This window comes from Aythya fuligula, chromosome 11 (genome assembly GCF_009819795.1).
Source record: "Aythya fuligula isolate bAytFul2 chromosome 11, bAytFul2.pri, whole genome shotgun sequence".
Classification (NCBI taxonomy): Eukaryota; Metazoa; Chordata; class Aves; order Anseriformes; family Anatidae; genus Aythya; species Aythya fuligula.
Genome location: NC_045569.1, coordinates 2275941 through 2300227, shown reverse-complemented (window position 1 = coordinate 2300227; position 24287 = coordinate 2275941). Strand labels below are relative to the sequence as shown.

At 39.6% G+C, this 24287-nt stretch overlaps 1 protein-coding gene across 4 annotated transcripts in view; it reads left to right on the top strand.

Moving 5' to 3' along the window:
• The window catches only part of MYO5A (myosin VA), a 101944-nt gene that overhangs the window by 35088 nt on the left and 42569 nt on the right, over positions 1 to 24287 (top strand). For all 4 annotated transcript variants that reach the window (XM_032195077.1, XM_032195076.1, XM_032195074.1 and 1 more), the window contains exons 5-13: positions 8603 to 8759; positions 12741 to 12884; positions 14103 to 14184; positions 15692 to 15799; positions 16311 to 16417; positions 17914 to 18179; positions 18779 to 18860; positions 21872 to 22012; positions 22764 to 22889. In XM_032195077.1, coding sequence (XP_032050968.1) covers positions 8603 to 8759; positions 12741 to 12884; positions 14103 to 14184; positions 15692 to 15799; positions 16311 to 16417; positions 17914 to 18179; positions 18779 to 18860; positions 21872 to 22012; positions 22764 to 22889 — 1213 coding nt within the window. The remainder of the gene's footprint in view (positions 1 to 8602; positions 8760 to 12740; positions 12885 to 14102; positions 14185 to 15691; positions 15800 to 16310; positions 16418 to 17913; positions 18180 to 18778; positions 18861 to 21871; positions 22013 to 22763; positions 22890 to 24287) is intronic.

The window sequence follows — 24287 nt, the reverse complement described above, 5'->3', positions numbered from 1 at the left end:
TGGATTCAAAAAAAGGCATGTAGTAAATACAGGCATTGCATGTACATGTGTACAACTGGCCCATTTCACATTGCTTTAGACCTTGTGCCCTGTATTACAGGCACAGAGCGATGCTATTTTTATTCACGGTTAGCATACTGAGCTGTGAAATGCAATAGCTTGTTCTGAGCTATTGTTTGCATTTCTGTGCTGAAAGGCCACTGTGACTAAGGTTACCACATTTCTGTCCAGAATTTCCTGTAGAGAAATGCATGGGTGTATGCTGTGTCCTTCACCTGCATGTGCACTTTGGCCATGTCCAACAATGTAGTGTGAATTACAGGAATGTAAAATCCTTTTCTTTCTCCAAAACCATGTTTTGTGCTGAAGAAGAGTGTTCTAGGAAACTTTTTGGTTTTAAGTTTGCAATCACTGGTGTTTTAGAAAATGCTCCATCCAATTCAATTTATTGAAGTGAGACCTATTTAGTGAGTCTTCAGATGAGGTGTGCAAAATCTTACCATTATCCATATACCATGGATTTACCCTTCTGTTTCTCTGATAGCACCTCAATGTTTTGTTCTTTCCCAGCCATTCTTCTACTACTCATCCTGTTTCTGGTATCTGAAAATGCACAGTCCTTTGAAGACTGTGCTCCCTTCAGCCTGCTGGGGCTGGGAAGTTCCTTCCTAAATTTCTTAGTAAGTTAATCAAGTTGTTTTCTGCGAAGGTCACAAAGCATTCGATACTGCAGAGAATTCTTACTTTATCTTGATGAAAGCTAATGGATTTCACAAGAAAGGAATTTGAAATCTTTTGTGTTGATAATTACACCAAGGCTGGAAGAAGCTGTTTGGAACAGGTGGCGTATTAGATGCATTTCTCTATTCCCATAACATCATTACTTCTAAGTTATTTGGGAACATTGATAAAGCAGTTAGAATATTTAGCACTTCCATGCAGGTTTTATTTTCAGTGCATTGTATAAACTTGTTTTATTTCATCTTACCGATGAGAAAATTATTTGGTAATTTTTTCTGTGCTCTTGTTTTTGCTATAGCTGCCTCACAGAAGGAAACATCTTTAATAAATGTATTTGTTTAGTCATGCTATCAGATACAAAGATGTGTGAATGTTCTGGCTCCAGATACTACAGGTTATTTTGGTCATCCACTGTCACAAGTATGCAGCTGGGATATTGAGAGATGGACTGCAAAAAATAGGGTGCCTACTTGGTTCAGTGTTATGCTTGCCTTGCTGGAGACACTTAATCGTGCCAGCTGCACGCGTGTATATGTATTCTTGCACAGTCTGAAAATCTTCAGAAGGTAATATGTCTCAGTTTAAGCTAAGTTTGTGTTAGTGCTTAGTGTTTAATCCTGTGACTCTTGGAGTAGCTGTAGCTGATGGAAGTACAGCAAGATTTCAAACATGCCAGCCTTTCAGAATTAATCCTATCTGACCTTTCATCGATGTCATTATTTTTCAACTTCTCTTGAGTTAGTTTTCCTGCTGCTGTAATTCAGCTGTAGGATGATGTGTCATTCAGAAAACAAACTCAGGTTCCTTTTCTGTCTTTGATGGGCACGATTCACATTGATATAAATGGTAATCACGTGTGTGCTTAGAACAGAAAGTGTCCCAAATGTTCCCTGAGTCACAGATTACTTCCCCGGGAGTTTGCGTCAGGTTAGTCGTTAACATCCTTTGATCAGGGTTCAGTTTTGAAAAATCTAAAGCAATTTCAGGCTTACGAGTCTACTCCATTACCATAGAAGTGCAATAGAGTAGCGACAGTGAGATCAGGTTGATGAGACTGTCTCTGTTGGATTAAATAAGCTATTTATCATGATCTTGGTCTTGCGCTGAAGCAGTAAGAGATTTGGTGTTTATGGATTGCAGGATCAGGCCTTGAGCAGCAGTTTGTGCAGTTTTTATTTAAATAAAAAATGAATCTGTCACATGACATGGGGACAGTGCCCTTAGCCATCACCTAAACATGTTACTCTAAATTAAAACAAGAAACCAATAGCAAATCCACCCCACAAAAAATGGTAGTAGATTTAATTAAACCTCTTAGCTCTGGCCATCTTCGGGTCATATTTTTCCCTCAAGCCACACTGACAAGGAGCTTCTGTAAAAACATCAGCACCTTGGCAGTGTCCTCAGTGTTAACAGATGTAGATGATTTGGGATGAAAGGCAAAGTAAGCACTAATGTTCTCATCAAATAGCTCTATTTGGTCTCTCCATTTGAACGAAGGACGTCTCACTCTGATCTCTTCTGCCAATCTCATCTATGTTATGTGGCATTAAGAAAGCTCAGCTTTGAAGTAGCGCATCACAGGCGAATGTTTGAAGTCCACATCAAAATCTTTTAAAATCAGCTGTTAATGATACAGCTTTGCCAGGCAGAGATGCTGGTGGCTTGGGTAAGGATGGATTGATACATGTATTGAAGCTGATGTCAATAATTCTGTATTCTTTTTGTTTGTTTTCCCGGGCTGATGTTTTTGTGGTATGTGTGCTTATATACATCTATTTGACATTATTTGCTTTAGAGTCATGAGTCTGAAAGACAAGATCAAGTGATACATCCAATGCATCAGTCATAGGAAGGAATAAAACACAAAAATAATGTTGTGCTTTGATGATTAAATCGAATAGCTCTGAGCTTCTTGAATCCCCTCTGAAATATGTATTGATGGGTTTTTAACTGTTTTAGTGTTCCTGCTTCAAAGAGGGACTTTCTTTTCATATGTATAGAGGAAAAAGGTAAACAAAGTTATCTGTAGGGATTTTTCAATCTCTATGTGTTGATTATCCTGATGTGTGGACAGTTTGCTGTGAAATAATGGCAGTAATGCAGTAAGCTAGTTTGGTTTTCGAGGGAGCCAGGTTCAGAAAGGTACAGCTACCTTAAGGAATAAAAATTGAAAACTGGCAACTCTGCCTTTAGTGTTATTAACTGTTAATGTTTATTTTCTTACACTTTTTTTCCTTATTTGTCTCTTTTATTTTATTTTATTTTATTTTTGGCCGGATGAAATTGCTAAAGTTGATGACAGTCAACTTTTCAATGATCAGTAGGTCTTTTTGCAGCACTTTGTCACTGGGCGTCTCTGATGTGTACAGTGTTACTCCTGCTTCCACTAAGGTTGGCAGCTGTGACCACATGGGAGTAGAGCTTCCTCCATTCTGAGCCCTCTTGAAAGCATCTCTTCAATTTCTATGAAATACAGAATTTAAAGTTAATAGTAGTCAGTGCTATTAAAATTAAGTATTAAGACGTATGCACATCCTCAACAAAATTTTTTTCATGTCTTGAAAACTAGAGTATTTTTTTCTAAGCCACTTCCTGGTTTCTTGTGCACTGTCATTTAATTTGTATTCTGCAAAACCGTTTTCTGCATGTAAGGTATCTCAAGTCAATTTGTAGAACTCTTTTTTCCAGTGCTGAATCTCCTTTGAGCAGAAGCTGTCTTCAGTATTGAATTCTACAATGGTTTTTCAAAGCACAAGAAAAAGCCCTGCTGAAATGTAGGTTGTAATCTCAAGATTGCAGTAGTTAGGTAAGGAAGTCTACGTCTATTCTGTTTTGGCACTCTGATGTTAAAATTCCTCCTAAACATATTGCCTTGTCAACGGGATTTTGTAGGTAAAGGGAAATTGTATTTAAAATTTACCAGCCTATGCACAAATCTGTTTGTCTTCTACTGGAATTATGATGATGAAAAATTAGTGACACTTATTGCTTATTCTATGACCATTACTTGCTGCAGAATAGAGCTGCGTACAGGTTGGATACAGTGACTGAATATTGCCTTTCAAAGTTAGACATTATTTTTGAGATAGATAACTGATAAGGAAAATAGTGTTATTTATTCCATAGGGTGTCACTATTTGACAAGAACTAGCTGTTATCGTTATGCAGTGCTTAAAGTGTAGGCCTGAGAGAAGGATATGGACGATTTCTGAGCCAAGTCCCCTGCTGCTGAAAGCAATCTCAGCCCATCGTTTTGTTTCTGAAATGGCCAGACCTATCGTCGCAAACCCTAAATTTTATTTATTTATTTATTTATTTATTTGTCATTCCCTTCTCCTTGTGCACTGTTCAGAAATGGAAAAAGCTGAGTGTGATCCTGACCGACACCTCAAAGTAACGCTTCACGTTTCTGTGAGTGGTAGGCTGTTCACAGTCGATCTGTTTCAGTCTGCTGTGACTAAATGCCTGTTTTCAAGCTAGTTTGGCTTAGTATCATGTCACTGTGATGTGTTTGTGTATCATTGGCTGTGATCATTATCCACCTTTCAGTGAAAGAGGACTCCAGCTTCTCATCTCCCAGTTTGCTTTTCTTCAGCTCTTGTTGTAAAAGCATAATTAAAAAGTTCTGTCCATTCAGAAGTAATCTTCATTTTAAAATCATCTAATTATGTGCTTTACACTGAGAAGAAGCAGGACGATGGAGACATATTGCACAGATAAGAGAGTGTGGCATCAGACTGCTAAGTGGTGTCACACACAACACTGTTGCCCTACTTGTTTTATTGGCTGAAAATTTTAATTATAGTGCTTCTTTTGCAACTGGTGACATGTTCAGTGCTCACAACATCAGGTCAAAGGTTGAGGACTGGTGATTTAACTGAAAATAACTCCAAAGTTGGTATTTCTCTCTGCAAGGAAGAACTCAAATGCTCTTTGTGTTTTCTGTTTTTTGTTTGTTTCTTTGTTTTTTAATACAGACATTATGAAAATGTCATTTGGCATAAGCAGAGGTATTTTAGACTGTTGTTTGTACTAAACCAAAATATATTCTCTGCACATTTTATGCACTTCCCAATATATTCAAATTCTGGTGTTTTCCTTCCCAGCTGATGTTTTCATTCCCAGTTATGTGGCGATCTGTTTCCTTAAAGTTCAGCGATGTAGAAGACCTCTCTGCAGCAGTGCTGTGGCTGCCAGGAAGGACCAGCCTTCCTTCTCTGAAGACCTGAGTATCTTGCTGCCTGGTCGGACGTTCATGTGCCAAGTCTCGTCTGGGGTTGTGGCAGCAGCCGCTGACCCTGCTGTGGGGTGCTGTGTTACGCTGTCCTTGCACCTTCTCCAGGCATTGGCTGCAATCTTGGATGTTTTGCTGTGTTTTCCTTTCTCTGTGCCAAAAAGCAGAAAGAATAAATAATGTGCTAGAGAATGGCAACTCCAGTGTGTTAAATCCAAACAATAGACTGATGTACTCGTGAGGACAAGGGAGTCTGAGAGTGAATGGAGCTCTGGCAGGGCGATGCCAGAGGCTCTGGCTGCAGACAGTGAGAGGCCTTTGTTTCTCATGACTGCCTTAGCTTTTGCAAATACAAATATTCATTGCAGAATAGAGGACAGCAGCTTTTCTAGCTCACACAGCCAGCCATATCTTCTCTAAGCAAATTTCTAAAAGGTGTGTGTATATGTGCTTACACAGGAATATAGGAATGGATCCTTTATTTTGAGCGCATGCAGGAGTGCTGTGGGAAGAGGAGACCTGCATATCTCGTAGTGTGGGGAGAGGGTACTCCAGGCTAAGTAGCAACAGTATTCTTCAGTAGGAATTATTTCAGCCTCGTTTTTCATTATCATCTTTGTAAACATGGAAGTTCTCTGAGGAGATGAGTGTTTTCCCGCTGTTCCTGAATGCCCAACCCGATAACAAAAGCCATGTGTGCTTTGAATGCTCACACATACATGCTGGATGGTCTGCCCTCTGTCTTGGTTTGTGGTAATTCCCCTCAATTTCTGCTGATTTCTCCACCTTCTTCATTAAAAAGTATGCCAGTTGTGCAAGGAAGGAAGTCATGCACATTGTTTGGTTTTGTTTTTTCAGTGCTTGTCTGGATTGAAATAATAAGGGAGGGCCTCGAAGCAATTTTGAGGCAGGCTTTGATACACACTAGACTGGGTAAAGTATCTCTGTTGGAATTAGCTGTTGGATGAGGAGAGATGGGGCAGTGACTGGCAATTCAGTACTGATAGCTTTGGAAATGCTGCAAGATGAGGCATGGGTGTGGGTTCATTCTCTAAAATGAAGCCGTTGTTTCTCTATATGAGTAGTAAAGCATCTTTGTAAACAGAAGGCTGGGAGGATTTCAGGGACTTGCTCGGGTCTAAAATGTTAATGTGCTTTTACCAGTTTCCTATTAGTATTCAAAACACGAGGATCCTATTTCATAACAGCTCCAGAAGATATTTCTGTAAATCACCTGATGATTTTGGAAAGTGCTTCTTGAATAGCAGTAATAAACTTGATATATCATCAATTCCTGCCACTCTCACTATGTGTACCTTCGTGCCTTGCAGCTGGAGCAGTAGATGGAACTCGTGGGATTTCTCAGCTACTGGAGCTGATCCTTCAGGGAAGTGACAATTACCATGAGACACGTTTATTTTTTTGTCCCTCTCTTGGTAGCACAGTATGGTGATCTACAATCGAAAAGCTTGTTATGTTATTGCTGACCTCCTGTGCTAGGCAGCTCCTGAAATCAGACCAGAAGTTTCCTATTTTATAATGGGATTGGTTTGGGGATTTTTTCGTACGTCAAAGAGCACCGGGGGAAGAAAAACTGCTGATTCTGTGAAGAAATTATTCTGTTACTGACTCATTGCAGGAACTGTCTGTGTGAGGGGAAGGCTGTGTGTTGTCAGTTGTCCCATTTAGGCCTAGATGTCATGCTTTTGGTTGGACTCCTCTCATGTCCTTCTGCATCTCTTTTTGGATGAGAGCACCAGCATAGCTCACTCTGGCCCCCGATGTGCAGAGCCACAGGCATGTGTATCCACCCCGGATGAACTCTGCGAGCAGGGAATGAGGAAGAAGCAAGAGCGTTTCTTCTTCCTTTCCCAGATGGAAGTCTTTGTCTCTGCTGTGAGCTGCCCTGCCGCCGCAGGCCTCACTGGAGCAGGCTTGATGCCCTTTGTAAAGGAGATGTCTCGTCAGGCCCATGTTTTAATTTCCCCATGCCCAGGGCTGGCATTCCTGGCAGCTGGGCATACCTAACGTGGCTATCCATAACCTGGCACAAGCTGCCTAGTTACACTTTCCCACTTTTCCCATTGAGACCGACAGCTTGATGTATGCAAATGTGTGAACTGTGCTGCAGTCATTCGCACCTATCCTATGTGTTAAAGGGAAGTTGAGAACACAAAATTAGGTTGCTTTGATCTTCTTAACACTTTCGTATTAAATTTAAAGCAACACCCAGCCCTTTCCTTTTACCAAAATGTGAAGAACCCGCTTTACCCAATGAATTCCTTTGGTTAGATGAATCACACCTTGGCTCTCGCAGATAGGAGATGTTACCAGGGGCTCCCTTTAGCCTACATCTGTGTGCAGCATGAAGTAGATGCTGGAGCTGTGCTCTTATCTGGAGGCTTGGGGGTGCTTTTGAAGATATGTAACAGCTTGAGAGCAAACATGTGATCTGTAATTTAGCTTCTTATTTTCATCAGCACCTTTTTTTTTTTTTTTTTAAATGTCAGAAGTAGAACCCCACACCTCCTGGAGGGCCTTGAGGATACAGAAACCACGGATAGATTTTTCATGCATATTTCTTCACTTCCCCTGCATAGCATTTACTTGTGGCCTCAGCAGGCATTTGGAGGCTGTGCAGACTTCATATATGCTGTTTGAACATATATGCGTGCCTGAACTTTTATCCACCATTACAGTACTGTAAGTGCAGCTTGGTCTGGGGCTTGGCTACACTCTTTAGTTCAAGCCCCACCCAGCTTTCTAAATCTTTGGGGTAAATTTTTATTCCTTCTTTATCCATTTTCCAGTGTGTAAGACAGAGTTAAACTTACCCAGCTCACGGGAGGATTTTGAAATATTCTTTTAAATTTTTGAAATATACAGTATGGTATAAATATTTTATTTAAAAAAAAAAAAAAAGAGCCAGGCTATAGAAATGCTAATTTCTGTCACTGTTGGTTTGTAGTCTATTTTTAAGTCATACAGTCAGGGTTTATGGGTAGAGGCCTCTTTGGGGTGACGGAAAATTACTTGCCTAGCAAATTAAGATCCATTTTTTAAAAAAAATTTTTATAGTGAGAAGAAATATCTTTACGACAAAGGGATCCTCTGCTCCAGAGCTGCTATGTGTGTCCTGAACAGTCCTGCTTGAATTTTTCAGATTCAAAACAATTCTGGGAAAAGTTGGCGATTAGATCAGAAGGATGAAGGGTTTCTGTTGCTAGCTCTGCTCTTCGTTTCTCTATCTGTAAGGTAGCATTAATGATCTTTACTAATGAGCACTGATTAGTGAGGTGCTTTACCAGACACTCTGAATAGAAGTAGCTTCAGAAGAACACAGTGTTATGGTGGTAACAGGTGTTTTGGTCAGGTTTTGTTGAAAAAAATGATGGCTGCTTGAACTGCAGGGGCAGCCTCGGTCCTGAATGAGCATCCTGGTCACCAGCAGCCCAATTAGCCATTCAGGGAGCTTTATCACTGACAGCTTTGTTTCTGCCACATGCTTTACATTATTGCTCTACTGCTAACATTTATGGTGGAATGATTGTTGCCAAGCTGGGGACATAAAACATAAGTGTCCTTGAGAGAATAGCTGGTAATCAGTATGTCTTTGTGTTTCAGAGATGAGCGAAATCAGTCAATCATTGTAAGTGGAGAATCTGGGGCAGGGAAGACAGTCTCTGCCAAGTATGCCATGAGGTACTTCGCCACGGTCAGTGGATCTGCCAGTGAAGCCAATGTTGAGGAGAAAGTCTTGGCTTCCAACCCCATAATGGAGGTAAGAGAGCTACTGCACTAACTCCTACCCTTCAGTTGCAGTAATTGTTTGGGGGCTAACACAAGCATTCAGTAAAGAGATCGGTTCTTGCTTTTATAGGCATCAAAAAAACCCAGACTATGTTTTAAAATTTCATTTTTAATCCATTTACTGGGAAGTGCTGTAATCATTATTTTGTGCAGTATTTATGAAATGGTGTGAGAGATGGGGTAATATTACAGTATTAAAGTATTTCACATAACAAAGTAATTTTTATAGGAATACTGCTGTAAATCTTTTCAGCTTTGTAATACTGGTAGTTGTTGAATAAAGCAAATACTAAATTTTAGTAAAATGTCATCATGGAAGTTAAATTGAGAAAGAAAACTTATACGAGATGTACACAGCTTCAGAGGGGAGAAATGACAGAAGACATAATTTGGCAATAATTAGCTCAGACTGTGATGTTTCATTTGTGTACAACAAAGGTTGTGCTAACTGTAGTCAAGTCCCAAAGCCATTGGCTTGGGAGCACGGGCGCTGTCAGTAGACTGTGGGATAACATGTACAGTTCCCTACTGCTCAGGATCACTGATCTACAGGAAGCTCAGGAGATGCTGTAATTCTGATGTCATGGCCAAGCAGAAACCCTGATCTGAATTATTTTCTGCCTATTGTGTCTTTGCCTACATGTGTAGATCCAAGTTGTAGCTGAAGTTAAGGAACCACAAAATTGTAGGGATTAGGAGGGACCTTTGGAGACCATCAAGTCCAAGCCCCCTGCTAAAAGTAGTTTCCCTACAGTAGGCTGAGCAAGAAAGTGTCCAGGCAGGTCCTGAATATCTCCAGAGAAGAAGAATCCACAACTTCTCTGGGCAGCCTGTGTGACCCTCACTGTGAAGAAGTTTGTATGGAACTTGCCGTGTTCCAGTTTTTGGCCACTGACCCTTGTCTAATCACTGTACACAACTGAAAAGAGCCTGGCCCCATCCATTTCTCTTCCACTCTTTAGATATTTATAAATATTGATAGATCACTCTCAGTCTTCTCTTTTCCAGGCTGAACAGACCCAGGTTTCTCAGCCGTTTTTCAGAGAGGAGATGCTCCAGGCCCTTACTTATCTTTGTGGCCCTCCTCTGTTCTCTGTCTGGAACCTTGTATAAGGAAACAATTCACCAGAGATAAGCAGTCATGGGGGAATTTCTCAAGAGAAAGAGCTCTATCTATGAACATGCACAAGCTAAGAAGGCACGTTAACTAAGAAAATGCTTAGGATGATTGATGTCTTGTTAGCTGTTTAGCATCTCTATGCAATAGTATGAGTTATTAATGGATAGATGTGAGCAAATGGAATGCACACAGTGAAATGTGAAATGCAAGATGCTGTGATTGTTTTTTTTTTCCTCAGATATTTTAAAAAATGAACTGTGTTTTATTCCTTTTTTTCCTCCTGGCATGAGGAGTTCATGATACTCAGGCTATAGCTGCCCCATCACAATTGTGTGTTCTGTCACAAGGTAATCATGCCTGGTTTGTAGTGCTGTGTGGTGGTTTGAAACTGTTTTGTGGGATAAAATGAGCTGTATCATGATAGGCAGTGGGCTCTGCTGCTGAGTAACCAACGTATCAAGTGATGGTAAGAAGTCAGGAGTGCTGAGCTTTGCTTTGAGCTGCACCTACCCCAGCAGTGGCAGCCTGGGCCCTTGGGAGCAATTAGGAGTGTTGCATGGGTGAGCTAGTCCCTGAGTACTCCTTTCACTGCTCCAGCTTTGGCATTAGTGTTATACCATCTTTGGCGATGTTGAGGTTTGTTGGCACTTTCATTTTATCTTCAAGGAATAATGATTTCATGAACCTGTGAAGATCTAAAGTTGGAATCACTTCAGAAGTTATATTTGGATGAAAGTTACCTCTTAACTTCTAGCACTTGAGCTTTAAATAAGATTTAAAATAAGTGTTGTGAAATGTGAAGTTGTACACAAAAACTGGGGTAGCAAAATTAATGTTTTGAACTCTTCAGCTGGTAAATCAGCAGAAACACAAAACAGAAAGAAGCTAAGTAATGAAATTTAGAAATGTTGAACTTCACATTTGCTAAGTTGAGCAGAAGGTAATTTTTTAATTTGTATATCACAACCACCATTAGTGTCAGAATTTCACATCATGTTTGCTTACTAAATACTCTAATATCAAGTGAATAAATTCTACATTTCTAGCAACTTTTTGAGTAATCAGTTTTATAGCTAATAACTATATACAGTCTGTCTATTGCAAATGTAGAAATAGTCAAGTGTTAAAACATATTTTTATACGTAACTTCCTTCCTCTCTTTCTTTGCTACCCTGTGTTGCTATACAAAGTGTACAGCTTACTGGGTACCTTGGTCAGCAGTCATTGTAATGCCGAAGACTTTCTTAATTGTGTTCATACATACAGGCGTGGGACTTTGGAATAGGTCCTTTCAAAGTAATGATTGTTTTCTGAAAATATTGTAACGTTACATTGCTACCTACAACAAAAAGCACATCATGGGAGCAATAATTTTAAAACACAAGAATGCAGTTTGAATGCATTCAGTTTGAGTGAATTCAGTATTTCTTAGAACTGCAAAGATGCAATTTGGTCTTACAACCTTTATAGCAACTGTTCATCTGATAACCACTTGGGCATCTGCTTGGTCACGTGTGTGTGCTGCTGCTGCTGTAATGTGGTTTCTCAGAGTCTAATCTCAGCTTTCGGTGCTGTACCCTGCTAGCATTTACTGATTCACTCTTCTTCTCCTCACAGATTTGGAATACTGATACTCAGCATGGCTATTTGTACTCATTTGGTTTTGCCCAAATTTATTTCAGTACAGAGTTCCTATGGATGTCCACATGAACAAAAAACCTGGGACATAGATATAGCTCTGCCTTTTTTTAGTTGTGGTGCATTTCAGGGTGAGGTACTTGATCACATAAACACAGTGGCATATGAATAAAGATAATGTGCTGTGCAAGAGTTACACCGAATGCTATTCCTTTTGAAACAGAGATATCTCTCAGACTTTTTGAAAGGTGAATTGCCATATGATGACTATAATATGATCCTATTTAGAAGAAAAGCTTCTTTCCTTTGAATTTCAGCATGTTGTGATTTGCATGTCTCAAAACGCTGATATTTCCAGTGTGGTACCCATAGTGGTGTGAATCCTAACACAGGTGAGCTGCTGTAAGTCACAGCTGCACCAACACTGCTTTGCTTCCATGGCCACCATTTCCCTGGATATCCCAGGACCACATACTATTAAAGACATACCTTAAATATTTTTTATTATGAATAAAGCTATTTTGAAGTAATCTAAATAAGTTACTCACACGTTGAAGACAGCACTGAAGACTGTCTCGAAATCTATAGCCAATCTGCTATTGAAGAAATTTAGTTTCAGGCAAACAACATGGGTCTGTACATGTTAACTTTTAGATTATATTTAGGAACACAGTAAATATTTTATAACAGTATTTTTGCAGAGGGAGTTTGGAAATGTAGTTGGTTCTGGAATAATAGCGATAAAAATGTTAAGAGTATAGGGGCAGTTTGCTGGATTGTGGCTTTGCAATAGGTAAATTTACACAGGTTGCAAGTACTGTACATGTATCTTTGTACATACAATTGTGAATATACGCAGTGTGAAATAATGGATATAGTTTTATTAAACTCTTAGAAGAAAACTGGCTGTATGTGAGGTTTCTGTTAGACTCTTTAATTCCTTTTAAAAGACTTCAAATAATTTTTTAGCTGGAAAATTAGAGTATGTGGAAGTGACATCATTACTAGGAAGATCAACTCCGGATCTCATGTCAATGAAATAACCATCTTTTTGATGACCAGGCAGAGATCATTCTTAATTGTTTTGAAAACTGGACAAATTAATGTTTATGTATTTGTGAGCAATGTAGATGATTAAATAGATATGATAATTTCTAATAGTTCTTCAACCTTTACAAAATTCCCTTTTTATAGTCAATTGGAAATGCCAAAACAACAAGGAATGACAACAGCAGTCGCTTTGGGAAATACATTGAAATTGGTTTTGATAAGAGATACCGAATCATTGGTGCTAACATGAGAACTTACCTCCTGGAGAAGTCAAGAGTGGTATTTCAGGTAATACTGATGCAATTTTCTCATTTTATATTTGTGTGGCTATGCTTAAAAAAAAAAAAAAAAAAAAAAAAAAAAAAGCTGTTGCTTGGTGATGTTAGGTGTTTCTTGTCAGAGATGGTTCTAATGTTGTATTTTTACTATAGCACATGTGGGGAAGGAGGAGAGAAGGAAAACCATGTCAGTCTTCAGTATATGAATTATTGATTGCTGTAAAATGTGTATTAAAAAGGCTGTGTATTTTAACAAGAAATATCTTCAATGCTAGATATGAGTTTGTGCTTGCCATAGTGTTATAGGATCAGGCTTCAAAACCTAACAGAAATACTCATGCTCAAGAGCTTTCTGTTGTGGTTTGTAAAGCTGCCATCTTAGCTCACTTTAAATCTTTTGGTAAAACCCACTGCTATCACAATAATTACAAATGAGACTTAAGAGTCTCATTTCTTTATTTCTTTAACTCTTTTCATTTTGGTATTTCATACTTGAGCAGATCTACAACCTTTTAGTCTCCCATGCTTCCTCTCCATATTTGCTTACCCTATTGTCTAGAGCTTAGTAAAAATTGACTTACCCTTGACTGTCTGCCTAAAGGTACAAAGCAAATAATTACAATTTGTACTGTGTAAGGGTGTTATACGAGTACTGTTGTATATATCAAAAATAAGAGAAACTTGCTGTGCATAACTTAGCTAAAGGAGAGTCTTTTTTCTTGTTTTTGTTTTGAAATTATGAGGTTTAGAGCCCTTAAGTTCAGAATTACAGTGTTAGTCATGAGTCATAACCTTCTGAGCTGTGTTTGTCTTCCATTTTAAAATTCCGGCTTTGCCTTGGAAATAAAGATATTCTCTTCACCAGCTTACTATAAATGCTGAAGCAAATGGTATTAGTTATTTTTGGAAAATGAAAAGCCTTTAAGTATGATCATCGCACTCACCCATAGAATCCTGATCTATATTTGAAAGTAATCTACAATTCTGAAAAGCGAAATCATGCATTTTTTTAAAAAACAAAAATGTCTGCATGCTTCTTACTGTGGAAAATGGATTAAATTAATAAAGAAGGAAATGATAGCTACTGATTTATCTTCCTTTTTCCTTGTGCCTTTATGCTCTTAATGTAATGCTAGAGAATGCATTAAACTTATTTTTTTTTTTCTGCTCGTGGATGTTTCTGGTGCTTGTTAAATGTTGAAATATAATCAATCCTTTTCTTTTAAAGGCAGAAGAGGAGAGAAATTACCACATCTTTTACCAACTATGTGCCTCTGCAGCATTACCGGAATTTAAAACTCTACGCTTAGGTATGAAATTCACATTAATTGTGTTGTGCAACTGTACGTACAAAGCAGTATGTCTGAGCTTTTTTGAGTCTTAGAGCCAAAAGAAGAAAAGCTGGCTTTTAAATTCTAAACTTTTTAACCCTCATTTGAAAGATATTGAGAATAACTAAAATGGCAGATCTCAGACTTGGTTCTTTTTAGTTAAAAAGAAAGTAATGGATTCAGCACACTTTAATACATTGCAACTGTAAGCATTAAAACTTACTAAGTCCAGATTCCATAGCAGTTTTCCAATTGAAAGGGTGAAATTCTCTTCTCTTGGTCCTTTTAAAACCTTTCTACCATGTCCCCAGCTACTGGAAAATTTTATCATTTCTGGTATAAGCACCTGAAAAACTTGCAGAGTATTTTGTATATGCACATCTCCACTTGGGCTGTTACCAACAATTATTTTACCATCTCTGCTGATCCAGTGATCACAAATCTGATAAGTGGAAATTTCCTTTTTTTTTTTTTTTTCAGATGTAAGTGCAGAGACAGATTTCTCATTTAAAAGGAACTGGTACTTTATAGAAGAAATGGGCTATGATGACAGGCAATCCCATCATGATTTTAAAAATTCAATATAAATTTCAATGCTTTTTGTATATTTTTAAAAGTTAGCTTCTTAGTGGGAAAACTGCACAGTATATTAGTACTGATTTCTGAAATGTCTTTCTGGTTTCCAAGTATTTCTCTGCTTTTCTAAACCATCCTGGCACATTTAGGATTCACATCTGCTAACATGGGAAAGAGAGTAACTTATGTAATTATGACTAAAAAAGCCATGCAGGAGACTCCTCTTGCAGCTTTTTTGAAACATTAGTAGATGAGAAGAAAAGGAGACTGTTACTGCAGCTGAAAGCCTGGCCACCAAAACTGTAGAAATGTATACAACACGAAAGAGAAGTACTGCTTTCTCAGTGAGGCCCAGTGCTGTCCCCAGAGTGGCGGGAAGCTGTCAGTTCTTCAACCAAGGTTTCTCAGCCAGGACAGATCACAGATATTTATAAGATTAGGCTAGACTATAAAAGAGAAATGAGAAGAAAACAAGGACAAAATAGATCTATTTATTTTTAATATCCTCATACAATAATAGCGTACTAATACCTGCAACGTAACCCCAAAGTGCTGCTGTCAACTGTGCACCTACCTGTGGGGTGGTTGGCTCAGGTTTGAAGAATGATTGCTTCCAATGTGGTTATTCTGCAGGTGTGGAAGTGTGAACCAAGATTAGGTAAAGAATATGATTTAGGGCCTATTGTAGGTAATAAGTAGCTTAAGAATACTTATTTGCACTGTTAAATCTTGAAAAAAATATTCTCCAGAACAAGTGGGTGCTACAAGCCAGAAAATGAAAACATATTGACATATTTCAAATCATAGAGTCTGCTAAGAGCAACTTAACCATTACACAGCTGTACAGATGTGCTGTGAATTTCTGCATCAGTGTGTGTAAAAGATTTTATTTTATTTTTTTATCTTACAGGGAATGCAAATTACTTTCACTATACAAAGCAAGGTGGAAGCCCTGTGATTGATGGTGTTGATGATGCTAAGGAAATGGTAAACACCAGGCAGGCCTGCACTTTGCTAGGTAATTTGTAAAACGTAATCATATCCCAAATGTTATATGCTAGCAAGAATTTTCTGTATTACTTGTGTGTATTTTCTTCATACTTCTTCGTGTTTAAAAAGCAGAAGAGCTTGCTAACTTTTTGTATTGAGATATTTTTATTGCATTTAGGGGATATTAAGTTGCAGTGGAATCACATAGCTGGAGCAGGAATAAGACGTGAACATAAATATAAGACATGTGAACATAAATACGTGTTAGATTCCCTTGGAGTAGCACATAAAGTGTTGGAGGTCTCTGAAAAAGCACTTTGAAACAGCAAAGTAAATAGTTCGCATTACTGGATCTTTTTTGCATGTGCTAATAGAATGTTTTTAATAGAAATGAAGCCAAGGAACATGTTCAATACCAAATTCCCCCAAAATAACACACACAGGTGGCAGTTTTTCTCTTCTTAATAATTTATTTCATCAGTAACTCGTGGTTCTTTACTTCTTCATCCACTCAAAACATTTAATTCATATTTTTTCAGGGATTAGTGATTCCTACCAGATGGGAATTTTTCGAATCCTCGCTGGCATCCTTCACTTGGGCAATGTGGAGTTTGCATCTCGGGATTCTGACAGCTGCGCCATTCCTGTGAGTAGTAGATGAGCTCAAGGCCATGGTTTCTGTCCTGGCAGTTGTGCATTCTGCTTGTTTGCAGAAGGATTTTTTTCTGAAAAAAAAAGTAATAACATGAAAACAAACAATATGTGTTTGTTTCTAATATATTAACATTTTCGGTTCCTTTTGCAGATGGATCCAACTCTTCTCAATTTAGAGCTTTTAGACAGTATTCTTTGTATTGAATCTGTGGCTGCCTTAATTTCTTTTCAGAACTGTAACTGATCTGTCCTAGAAAAGTCTGCTAAACAGCTTTGAAGTCCTCAGCAGGTGTCTAGATCTTTATATTCCTACATGAATACATTTCCTGCCCACAGTGTATGGTTTGCAGGATGGACTGGTTTTTGTTAAATACCAATCTAGCCCAAATAATTGCAAAGCAAATGGTTTCCAAAAGTCTCTGCAGTGTCTAGGTGACAGGAGCCAAGGATATACAGATGTGACTCTTAAAAGAGTGTCGTGGTTTTATAAGTCTTTTTTTTAACTTTGTTGGTCAGCAGCGAGGAGTGCACAGTCTGATATGAAAACAAACTCTTTGTTAGTAAGGACCAAAGCTTCCTACTGAACTCCTTATTTTGAGATGAGAAGCAAAAAAGATCTGGCTTCTGTTCTGCTCTTGTCGCTCTTCTTTTTCTTGGATTCAGAAGTGAGCAGTTTCTCCTTCTGTCTTTCCTTGAATATCTACTGCAGTACTACACAGCCTTCATCATTCTCTCCCTTCAAACAGTACAAGCAGTTGCAGGGATTATTGGCAAGCAGTTGGTTTCTCAAGCATCTGCAGTAGCAGTTTCTGGAGCTGAGACAACAGGTCTTTCATAGGACCACAGCTGATCAGTGTGCCTGGTCTGAGATTGTCTTTGGGATCTAATGGATAGCTGCTGTGAATCCACAATAGACTAGCTCTTTGGTGTGCCTTAAAAAGGTTTTCACTACAAATAAAGCATCATTTAATGATCGTGGTAGGAAGCTGATGAGCCCCAAAATGTGATGAGGTAAGCTGGGTTGTAATGTGCATCTCCAGTGCAGGAATCCCACTGGATGGTGCCCCATTACCCGTCACACCCTGCCACGCGTGTCCCTTCTGTCCCCAGCACATAGGTGATGTCATGTCCTTTGCATTTTGCTAGTTTCTTTACTCAAAAGTGAAACAGTTATAAGTACTCAAAATGCAAAGTCCATCCTTGTGAGGTTAGGAGATTCATTTTCGCAGAGGTTGCAGGTTCCCTGTGTAGGTCTTTTTGATTCACACGAGTATCAGGAAATGCCTCTGGGGAAACTGATGTGGTAACTTACTTCAGTGATGGGAATGCGATAAGCGGGCAGGGAACTTCTTACATTCTGGAGGAAGATGAGATCAGGAAGCTGCTGTTGTTGCTTATTGTTAGATCACTGCAGGCAGGCAGTTCTTTGGATTATATGATTGCATGTGAAATATTCAAGAACTAACAATTTTATTTTATTTTTATTAGCCCAAACATGATCCCCTCACCATCTTCTGTGACCTCATGGGTGTGGAGTATGAAGAGATGGCCCACTGGCTTTGCCACAGGAAGCTTGCAACTGCCACTGAAACCTACATCAAGCCAATTTCTAAACTCCATGCCATCAATGCCAGAGATGCACTTGCCAAACATATCTATGCTAATCTTTTTAACTGGATTGTAGATCATGTGAACAAAGCCCTTCATTCTACTGTAAAACAGCATTCTTTCATTGGAGTGTTGGACATTTATGGGTGAGTCTTTTTGTCAGTCATACACCGCTTATGTCATTTTCTTATTGCAAAGTGTCTGTCTTTATCATGCAGCACTGTTAGGATTAAACAACCAACCAAAAAAAAAAAAATCTGCTTATTCCAGATGAAGGAAGTAGGTGTTTAGTTTTGACATGCTATCCAAGATCTTTGTCTTAAGTTTGACTTTTACAGTGGGATTTCATATTTTTGGCATTTGTAGTATCTATGTATTGCATAGAAATTTGATAAATTAAATAAACTAAATAAAGAAAATAAATTGCATATTGGAAGTTGCATGGTAGTTGTGAACTCATGATTTGTTCAGTGTAGCACTTTCAGAGGGTACAAAGATAACTAATGCTCTCTGGGAAAGTCAATCCCTTCCATATGGCTTATCATCCCTGCCAAAAGAGGGAGCATCTCTGAATTGCCATTGCTTTGCAACTTGCCATTTCCCTATCTGCTTCATTGCTTGGTTTTGGTTGTTTATGCCTAGAATAATGCAATTAATTTGCTTGGAGGGAGGGAATTTGAAGTTATGGGGCTATTTTATCTGTCTTTTCACTCCATAAATAATTTTGAGTATCTGCATATTTTAGATTTGAGACATTTGAAATCAACAGCTTTGAACAGTTTTGTATCAACTATGCCAATGAAAAACTGCAGCAACAGTTCAATATGGTAAGTAGGAAATTACTGGCATTTCCTCTTCTCTTTCCCCTCACCAAAGTCCATCCAGCTAATTGGGTCCCCAGTGGTTAAGATAAATTTCTTTAGTCTATTAACCAGCTGTCCTGGCCGTGGGGCTTGGGGGATGGGGGAAAGATTGACTATCTGCTGGAAATAGATTTTATGACTAACTGCTGCTCTGGGACTATTTGAAATTCTGATCACAATAACAATTATAAGACAGAAGCAGTGCTTGGCAATTAAGACTCTGAGATTGCCTGTCAACGAGAGCACTGTATGGATGAAGCTGGAGTTAGCTGGGTCTTTATAACCTGCAACAAGAGTTTATGCACTGATAGGAAAGAGCAGAACTTCACCATTGGAAGTCTGCCACGCTCACTTTCTCTGCTAGTGCAACTGGCATTATTTTTTGAGGGTTTACAGCCATCCTTAAGTTGATTGCTGACGTGTAGCAAAAGGCGCCTCTTCTCCCTCCTTCAGAGAGATCACAATTCTCTCTTTCTCCTCAGCCTCAGTGACGTTTGTAATTATATATCTTACCTGCATAATGATGAGGCAAGTTATTTATGCCAGGCCTGTTGCTAGGCTGTGCTGCAGTACTGGAATAGCTTTGAACTATATATACAAGTGTACCTCAGTGGTGGTGCATATTTGCAGAACTGGATCACCCTGAGCAATTGTTTTTCCCAGCGGCAGGGACATATAACCAGGAGTAATGTCTGTTAGAACTGGGGCTAGCTTTCCAGCTCCAGAATGGCCTTCTTGTATTTATAGTGTTGCAGATGGTTTCAGCTCCATAAGCTAGACGTCATTGCTGCTAAAGCACAAGGTATTTCAGAGTTTTCTTGGCTCCGCAGAAAAAAATCAGTCACTGTGAAAATAAAAATGTTTCACTTATCGCTGTTCCCATCTTCTCCTTCCCACACACTTCACAAAGGATGGGGTGAAGGGGCTTTTGTATTGATCCCCTTCTAAGCTACCAAACACCAAAAGGCAGGAGGATGTAGAAATACGGATGTGGCAGCTTCTGTGCTGCTGTTTAAGAAAGCACAGCTTCAGGAACTTATGATAATTAATTATGTTGTTGCTTTGACAAATGTCACAACTTAGACAAACATGAAACTGTGATGTCTTGTCTATCTACAGCATGCCTTTATTTTGTCATGCTGTGAACCTCTCCCAGTATTCAGCCACCCAATGTAAAAGCTTTGTACTTTTGTGCTGGCCAGGTCTTTGATAAGTCTTCACTCTCTGCTTTCTTATGCTTGTGGGATCATGGAGGTGGTGTGCACTCTTCATTAATAGGTGCCCCAAAGCAAGTAGGCTGAGAGGAGCCCCAGGATGGTACGTTGGCCAACCCCTGTTGAGAGCAGCTTGCTCAGAGCCCTGCCTGGCTGAGTCTCACACATCTCCACAGCCTCTCCTGGCCACCCTTCTGGTGTCCGGCCGCCCCAGCCTAAAAAAGGCTTTTTGAGTCAAAACTGTGTGCCAACCTGTCCCTGTCACCCTTCGTCTTTCCCCTGGGCAGCTCTGGAAATATTCTTCTCCACACCTGACCATTAGGTAGTCACAGACCACCAAGACACCTTCCAGGCCTCCTCGTCCACGGGCTGAAGAGCCCAGCTCCCAGGGCCCTGTGTGACAGCCCCGGCTGTCGTGGTCGCCCACTACAGCTGGATCTTCATCATGCTATAAATAAAATCAGGTCTGAAGACATTTTTCACCACAAAATTGCTAATTCCTTCCCGGTAAAGAAGTGGGTTTGTTTCCTTTCAGGGTTTAGGTAGTTTGGATATGATAGACCAATAAAATTTTATCATTTACTTTCCTGTCAGGAATTTACTTGCATGTAATGCAGCTGTTAAGTGGATGAGCATGGAAAGGCTCCCATGGGTGCTGTTAAGGAGTGCTGTTTTGGAAAGGATTGTGTTAAGCTAATGAAATAAAGGGGATAAACTGCTTTGTCAGGATAGCTTTCTGCTGTTTTACTGGAGTGTGCTGGAGAGCCAGAGGGTGTTAATGGCCTTCTGCACTGAATTAAGGGGGCAATTAATGCCGGTTCTGAGACTATAGGTGTTGCTGGTGGTCCCCTAAATAGTGCCACTAGTGCTGTTGTTTGGTGATTATTAGGATGTGTTCTGAATTTATTTTTGCCTGTCAGAGCAGTTAGTATACATTAAAATTTAAATGGGAGATAAAATTTAGTTTAAAATAACTGGAGTCAGCAGTCTTCTCATTTTTAAAAAGTATGCTTGTGCTATTAAGACCACAGTTTCCTTGTTTAATATTTTATCATCCTTTTTTTCCCTGAAGTTTAACTTTATCTCCTATGCACATTTTATTAAAGCTGTGCAGGTTTTTTGTGGTATTGTTTTTGAAAAAATATACAACTTCATTTGTATTGATCTTTGTACCAGATGCATTTTCCACAAAATTTTGCTTAAATGATTTCTTGTGCTAATACTCTTAGAGTCGTTCTTGGGAGGTTTTTGCTGAAGAGTATATTTTAGTATAATACGTCATCTCAGGAAAAAAAACTAACAGTCATTTGAGAGAAAATGGAGCTCTGCTCTTTTACCAGAGAACACAAAAGTATTTATAGTGAAATTTTACTTGAAATAGAGCAGTATTCATAACTTCAGAATCATAAATGCATGGCGCATCTCAGTTTATAACTTGCTGTTCCTGTACTCTTCAGGGTTTTTTGTTATTTTCAGAAAAAAGAGCTTATAGTAATTGTGGAACAATATAAGAAAAGGTAGGAAAAAATAGACCTTATTTGCAGAGAGTATGGATGAATGATTTAATTTAGTCTGTTGGTTTTTAGGCCCAGGAAAAAAAGGTTAATTTGTCTTTCATACACTTGTTAAAAGGTTTATGCAGTTTAACTTGCACATCACTTGACAGCCTGGATTAATGTGACAAGATGAATTCAAGTGGGAGTTCACTGTATTTATTCTGCATTCTGTTTCACAGAAAACTGTTTTCTTTTTGCCCTGTAGCATGTCTTTAAGTTGGAACAAGAAGAATATATGAAGGAACAAATACCATGGACCTTGATTGATTTCTATGACAATCAGCCTTGCATCAACCTCATAGAGGCTAAAATGGGAATTCTGGATCTGTTAGATGAGGAGTGCAAGGTGTGTTTTCAAGTGCTTTTATCAACTAGAGCCTCACAGGGAAAAATCATCTGCATATAGCCATTATTTTGACATTGTGCAGTTGAGATGATTTAGAGAGCTTAAAAACAGAACTGGCGATTACAGGCAGATAAAAAATGATTTTTAGTCATGTTGCTTTTTTTTCCCCCTCTCCTGTCTGTGAGTGTACCTGCAACTGTTTCTGGGTCTCTGATCAGTCTTTGTTATGACTGTGTCAACTTTCCCCTTCCTGAGTGCAGCATAGCAGTCTTTGGTCCTGTTAAATTTCTGCAAGTCACCTCTTGCTTGGTGTTTCACCTTTTGCCTTTTATCTCAAAGTATGACAAGTCACATACGGGGCAAGGTGTGTGTTATTTTATTCAATGGAAGCTCAGCCTGGGGTCTTCACATATCACAGCCTCTAGTGGTGGGTGGATGAGTTCTGACCCACCAAAATACTGCTGTCAGATAACATATCTCTGAGATCCTCACCCTCAGTTGTGTGACACTGAAAGTGTGGTGAGCATTGTATGTGTTGCACAACAGCATTAGGGACTGCATCAGTCCAGAGTATCTGAAAAGCAAGCATGTGGCAAGTTGCTGGCTGCCTTGTTTATGGCAGTACTGGAAATCCAAGCAGATAGAATTTGAAAGCAAATCACAAAATATTGTCCACATCTCCTTTGTTTGTTTTACTACCAAAAAATTTTCAAGACATTTTAAATGTCTTTGTGTTTGTTCTCTTACACAGATGCCAAAAGGCTCGGATGATACTTGGGCCCAAAAGCTATACAACACTCATTTGAATAAATGTGCCCTCTTTGAAAAACCACGTTTATCAAATAAGGCTTTTATCATCAAGCACTTTGCTGACAAGGTAAGGTGTTTCCTGCTGGTACCTCTTTCCGGAGCTGAAGCTGCTGAGTGTGCGTGTGGGGAGAGGCCAGGGTGAGCGGCTGCCCCGTGGAGCTGAGCTGCGGTGTGCCTGGCTCGGGAGAGCTTCTGCCCAGAAACTCCCTGGATGTGTACAGGCCAGCAGCTGGGCTGCCCTGCTGCCTGGTAAAACCTGTCAGCAGGTCAGGTGGTAAACTGGAGCTGTGGATTGACAGACGTTTCCATATCTAGCTGTGCTGGGGCAAGAAGTTATCAGCTCTGCATGTTTGTTACTGTACCCTGCAATCTGCTGGTGGCTTCAGCTGATTGTTTCCTCTCCTGTTGAGCCGCTTCAGCTGATACAGTTTGAAGAGCAGGTTTTGGCTAATGCTGTTCAGTTTGTTGAAGTGGGGTAGGGAGCGTGCAGGAAGCGTTCCCCCTGGCCACGAGGCAGAAATACCAAGCTGAGAGGGTGACTAGTGGACAGCAGCCTGCTTTTCTACTTGGCTTCCTGCAAAACGTGTGCCTGCTTGTACACCGGATCAGGAGAAAGTTGAGCTGGCAGCTGTGCAGAGCCAGGAACACAAACAAGAGCTCCTGACTCCTGTCACATGCTGTACCACTAACTAGCCTTTTTTCAAAATGTAACAGCTCAGTGTGAGTCACTACGTAACTGTATAAGTTCCAGTTACACTACAAAAGGAGACAAAATAGCAAATCATAAAGCTCACCAGTTTGAGTGAAAGAGCAGCAATGAAATCATGCCCGTTTTGCTGCCATCTTAATGTGCAAACAGGCAGGAGGCTAACACACCCTGCTTCTTATCGCTCGAGCAGTATGTACTCTTCCCACCCTTAACCTCCGCTGGCCAGCAAACGGCTATTTCTAGCAAGCTGGACAATGGTTGCTCAGTGGAATGCGCACACTGTCCAGCTCTGGCAGTGCACAGCCCAGCTGAGCAGCTCCTCAAGTTGAAATGAAAACAGAAAATCCAGTTTAAGATAACTGTCCTGTTAAACAAAGAAGCTGGCTCAGAATTTTGTCACCTTTGGCAAAAAACTTGGGTCACAGGCTTGGACAATCTCTGGGATTCTTGTCAAGGTCTGGGTGTGTTGCCTTGGGGGACTGGAGGTTTTTTTTTTTTTGCCTCTGCTTGATTCACCCAGGTTCTTGAATTTATGCATAGAGGAGAGGTCCTCTTCTTGTCGCTTTGGTGTTACCTTAAGGAAAGTAAGATCTCTGTAACTGTTCAGATTTCTGAGTTCTGTTTTATTTGCTACATGATAGAACAAGAAGGATTTAATTAATATGTGCTTACCTGAATGCATACAGACAACTAAAGGGAAACATGAAACTGTAGCTGGCCTGTTAAAAAACTGCGTGTGTCATCTGTCATCTTTTT